Source organism: Lottia gigantea (genome assembly GCF_000327385.1).
Source record: "Lottia gigantea unplaced genomic scaffold LOTGIsca_80, whole genome shotgun sequence".
Taxonomy (NCBI): domain Eukaryota; kingdom Metazoa; phylum Mollusca; class Gastropoda; family Lottiidae; genus Lottia; species Lottia gigantea.
The window spans coordinates 1,093,772-1,099,350 of NW_008710663.1; the positions used below are offsets into that span (position 1 = coordinate 1,093,772).

Consider the following 5,579-nt stretch of genomic DNA (forward strand, 5'->3'; position numbering starts at 1 on the left):
GCGTGATAGTTAATCTCTTACATGTAGTCATGGAAGGTGAAAGGTTTATCACCTTGAACAATCGGTGTACTGATAGCAAATTTAGAAAAATATATTGTACAAGGTATAATATTATATTATAATATAATGAAATACTTACTCACTTACGATTGATATATTATAATATAGTGAAATACTTACTTACGATTGATGTAATATTATAATATAATGAAATACTTACTCACTTACGATTGATATAATATTATATTATATCATAATATATTGAAATACTTACTCACTTACGACTGATATAATATTATATCATAATATCATGAAATACTCACTTACGATTGATTCATTAGCTTTTACCAATGTTTTGCCAATATGTTGTTATGGATTTTGAGTTTCGTTTTGCGATTCGGACCGTTAGTGCTTGGTTTATTTATTATATGAATTGATAAATAATTTTTGAAATTCATATCTAATAGATTCCATTTTTATGGGAAAGTTATATTTAAAGGGCGACGGCCATGGGATGGTTCGTCCAGTTAGACCCTACAGACATTTCTGAGTTGGTCCAGGGTTCGATCTGAGTGCACAATTGCTAAATTTTTAAGAAATGTTTCTAGATCCTACAATACCAATCAAGGGGAGGGTAGCAATTATTATCTCTCAGAAGTCAGACTACACCTGAATCAGGATCAAATTGAAAGTCAACTTGAATATTCGACAGTCTCCCTAGAGTAGGGGTACAAATAGGTTGCAGACTGACGTATGGGGGGAGGGGATCGGGGGGAGGGGATCGAGACAACTGTTGAGGCTTAAACTCAAAATGCTGCAACTAAGTAGAGACATCCTAGTCTCAAGCTTCTAATCGAGTGTCTGCAAGAGTTCTTCCAAAGAAAATTTTGAATTTGAATTGTTTTGATGCATTCTAACACATATTTTGGGGCAAAACGAATTGTAACCATTGACATATTAAGTCAAGCAAGCAACATAGATGTCCATGGTTTTTATGGGTTAATTGAGATGTTGATTCTGTTCACTCTATTCTGTTTTCTTCCAGAGATATCAATAAAAGTCTTCCCATAGATAAAGTAAAAAACTATTAAGAAATCATATTTTAATATACAATATAACCAACCAATTGTAATAAATAACCACTATGTTATTTCCATTTTAATGTATGACTGATGGAATTGCTAGAAATTATGTTATAACAGTAAGCTAGACTGAATCAGCTAGGGTGATTTTTATTCGTTTTTTTTTATTTTAACCTGAATAAGATGCAATTACTGCCCAAATGTGAAATAGAACAGTGGTTGTATTTGGATCAATTTCAACTAAAAGCAATTCATATTACAGCACTCTTTGGAATTACTTATCCGTCACAATAAATGTTCACTGGTACAAGTAAATCACTTTGAATTATTACTCTAGAAAAACAGTCCTCTCATCCTTCTCATACCTTGTTTATCGTATAATAAATTAAATTTGGTGATGAACTGAAATATATTTAAGACGTATAAATAAAACATGTAAGAATCAAAACTAAAAGCCATAAAGCTGTTTCTGCAACACATTTACTATAAACTAGTGTCTGCAAAGTGCTCATACATCACTTCATCCAAAGGTATCTTGAAGAATCCAAAGAACAGACTATGTAAAATCTTACCTGGTTCATGGTATTACAACCCTTGGTCATGGCTCCAAGGTATGCCATTAAACCTACATCATTACATTGCTAAAACAGAAATTTTTACGGGTTAAAAATGTTAAAAGTTCAATAATTGACCTAAGACAAAATTTACATTTCTGACATAAAAGAGTTTTTTGTCAAATTCTAGAATGTAATAAAAAGGATTATAATTAAAAAAGATACTAGCTAATATCCTGCCAATGGCATCATCAATTTATAGCAAAAAATAAGGACAACTTACATTATAAAAATCTTCTTTAAATTTAGAAGTATTAATAACTGGTAGCCTAAATGATAAACTATAAGCTTCTCTTAGTACATCATGATTCTTGGGTAATTTACCTTAAAAATAAATATACTTTAAGCTTAAAGAAAAACTGTCATTAAAGGACAAAGCTAAGCTACAAAGCAATCATTTCTGTAAGTCAGAAGGATATTGACAATAATAAAGCTTTTGTCTTTTCATGAGGGTTACTCTATTCATCATCCTAAATGTGACAGTCCGAATCCACATTGTTCGCAAATTTTTAAAATCATAAACCTACCTGCTTCTACTGCTTTTATATATTCTAATATTAATTTAACTCTTGAATGTAACATTTTAATAGAACTGTGTTGAGCCATTAGATGTTGTGCTACTGCAAAATAAAGATTTGTAATTTTACAACAATATAAACGTAAGTGAATATATGAGTTTCTCATTGCACACTGAATGGCATCTGTAAAACCCTATTCATTTCACTTCTGATAGCTAATGCGTCTTCATTAGCCCACATGGTGCAGAAAAGTAAGACGTAAAACTCAATTCATTTCATTTCATTTCTGATAGCCAATGAAGTCTGGTAAAACTGACCTGAAGAACTATCACTAGTATCACTGGTAGACATTCTAGCTACATGATCTACTCCAATTCTCTCTGCTTCCTCTGTAGCTAATGTATAGGTTAACTCAACAAAAAGTATAGTAGCTTCACCATTTACTAGATCTATTACTGATTCATAGATAGTGATTGGTAACTACAATATAAAACAAAGGCAAAAATCAATACTATACTATACGCCAATACAAAGGACTTTTTTCTTGCAAAAAAAAACTTAAGTTGGTGGATTCAATGAGATTACTTTTGGACTAACTATAGACAAATCTAAACATAGATGATTAATTAGTGACTACTTGCTCCAGATAGAGACTATGCCTAAACTAACATACACATCAATTGATTCATTGATTGATTGTGTTTTTAAATTTTGGTAAGAATCGTTTAAAATACTCACAGAATCAGAATGTCTTGATAATGGATTCATCTTGAAAAATAATGGACTTTCATTTATTTGACAAACCTAGAATAAAATAAAGACATTCAAGACTGGTATACAATATTGACTTTCATATAGTTGACTTTATTGATATAAAAAATATGGACTAAACCTTATGCCCACTTTTGCACAGGAAATTGAGTTTCTACAATTATTATGGATATATATCAATATCTAGTTCTATAGCCAAAAAAAAATCATCAAAATGAAAAAAGAAAAAGACTTCGGAGCAAGGTCACTAGCTCTGTATCCATTGGCTATGATCATTTGGTTATATCAAACAGTACAATAATTATAGAGGCCTACTTGTTTATGTACTTTAATATCAGCTTCATTAACTGCATCACCAGTTGTATACCATCCCAGAAAATCCATTTCACTAAATACTTGTTTAACTATGAGGAAATAAAAGGTTAAACTCACTAGATAAACTTTTTTAACCATATATGACAATATCAATCCTTCAGACTACATAAATGATAAATAAATAGATTCTATAAGCTTATACTAATGTAATGTAGAGCATTACAGATATCTGTGCACATTTAATTTAAGATCAACACAAGTCCCACTATATTTATTAATCATACTTGTTTATTTGTGTGTTTGCTTGGGTACTTGTTTAGTTTATAGCATGCTGCAAGAATCTCACTGTCAGTTCCAGACTATGCCTATATTCAATGTCAATCTTAGTATCGTACCTACACAGGGTACAATCCATTCATTGAGGTGCTTCTAACCCAAAGAATACTTACACTGTTCTTCTTTAGTATTGTAATAATCCATATTGATCATAACTGCACCATCTACATGATCTATAACTAACTCAAATGAATTCATTACTTCTATGTTTCTTCCTTTCTGTTTTCCGATTAATGCACCAAAAACTAAAAATAACAAAGTGAGATAACAATAAAACTAATTCATAGGTGGTTGAGTTGAGTCTCACTATATTATCGCTATGACAGTGAAAAGTTATCATATTGGTTTTCTGATAAATGAAAATCACCGCATAGTGATCTTTTCTCATTGAGAAAAAGTAATTTTTTACAAACAAACCTTGAGTTGGTTTCCCTTCTTGAGCTTTTACTCTCGTCCAGTGTTCTGATATATTCATAATAACAAGTGGATGGAGAGCGACAGAAACACTTCCTGAAGTTCCAGCCGATGCCATGACACTGTTAGAAGTCGAAGGGTTGTCAACTTCCATCTTTGTAGCCATTTTTGCAATCTTAAAAGCTTATAAATAAATTTGTTCCGTTTTCAGAATTTTATTTACATCCGCCATCTTTGAAAAGGGGAATAACTCTTATTTATGGAGACCACAAATACATTGTAAATGATTTACATACATCACAAGAGAGAGAGTTAGACCTAGCTAGGCAAATAGACTGGGTCTTGGAAATTGGTTAACTTTAATCAGTTTCTTTGTCACACATCATCAAGAGACATTGATCGCTAATGACACACAGGGAGTACCGGGCTGAACTTAGTAAACACATTGAACTAGCATACAGATTCGAATCGTCAATATATGTCGATTAGTGTGTCTTCAATGGGCCTCCATACAAAAAGTAAGGGAGACAGCAACTTGGTGATTTGATATTTCGAATAATAGCAAGTGTGAGATAGTATGGTATGAATTTCAAAAAGTTCCTATGACGGCTAAGCTTTTTAATTTGCTATTGAACTTTGGTAAGTTTCAGCTTCCATAAAAAAAAAATTATGTCTTAAATGGGCCACATTACAAAGACTAAGAGAATTAGACATATACGTGTTTGCGAAATTGGAAGAATTCTTATGTGTATTTGTCATAAAAAATTTAAGTTATTTTAACAATATTTAAGTTAGAAATAATTCAGATTTCATATCGGGTCGATGTGCCGCGAATGTATATGCTGATACGATTCTACCCGAATCTGTATGCTAGTTGAATGTGCAAACTAAGTTCAGCCCGGTAGGGAATTTTCAGTCCGAACACCTGAATTTTCTGGAAGGGAAGGGTGTCTATTTCATATTTAAAATCACTGAAACTTGGAAAAGATAAGATAAAATAAATTTATTCAGTATTAAGGCCAACTGACCTATAGATACATCAATATAGTGTATAATTATAATAATATATAAATAAATAAACAAATATTAATTTTAAACTATCAGTACCGGTACAATAAATGATATACATGTATATCACCGAACCTCATATTTCTATGAGAAAGTTTAGTTTACTTCTGATTAAATTCAAGGCTTTTTCAATATTTAGGCCTCTTACGTCAGTTTTGAGGAGTTGTCGCCCTTTAACCTCTATACAGTAGGCCCAAGTGCTTCTATCAAAATCAATTGCTCGTAAACGCTCTAAAAACTAGATTTTTTGATGGAATCAAATGAAATTTGGTATGTGTATACATATTCATAAAACGAAGATCAAGTTCGAATTTGAGTTAGAAGCAGAGTTATTGCTCTTGCCCCAAAATCTTGAATATGCTATTACTCTCCTAGTTTTCAACCAATATTGATGAAACTTAAAATGGATGTTTCGTTTTTATCATCCGTATGCCGTTAAGGGCGTATATGGCTGTGGTCCA

General features: G+C 31.6%; 1 protein-coding gene across 1 annotated transcript; it reads right to left on the minus strand.

The window, feature by feature from the left end:
* Positions 1–1,088: 1,088 nt before the first annotated feature.
* Positions 1,089–4,285, minus strand: LOTGIDRAFT_236402 (hypothetical protein). The gene is made up of 9 exons (XM_009067230.1): positions 4,054–4,285; positions 3,750–3,881; positions 3,301–3,389; positions 2,953–3,018; positions 2,532–2,694; positions 2,224–2,316; positions 1,920–2,020; positions 1,655–1,723; positions 1,089–1,484 (listed from the first exon to the last, which is right to left on the minus strand). Exons 1-9 carry the CDS (start codon positions 4,214–4,216, stop codon positions 1,416–1,418), a joined length of 945 nt encoding a protein of 314 aa, XP_009065478.1. The 5' UTR covers positions 4,217–4,285; the 3' UTR covers positions 1,089–1,415.
* Between the last annotated feature and the right edge of the window lie 1,294 nt (positions 4,286–5,579).

What these genes read in the sequence shown, in the direction of transcription:
- LOTGIDRAFT_236402 (XM_009067230.1), bottom strand. Translation starts at nt 4,216, where the DNA reads ATGGCTACAAAGATGGAAGTTGACAACCCTTCGACTTCTAACAGTGTC. An exon ending in CAATACTAAAGAAGAACAGT is followed by an intron (nt 3,390 to 3,749) that starts GTAAGTATTCTT and finishes ATTTCCTCATAG; the next exon opens with TTAAACAAGTATTTAGTGAA. An exon ending in GTTGTAATACCATGAACCAG is followed by an intron (nt 1,485 to 1,654) that starts GTAAGATTTTAC and finishes AATATATTTCAG; the next exon opens with TTCATCACCAAATTTAATTT.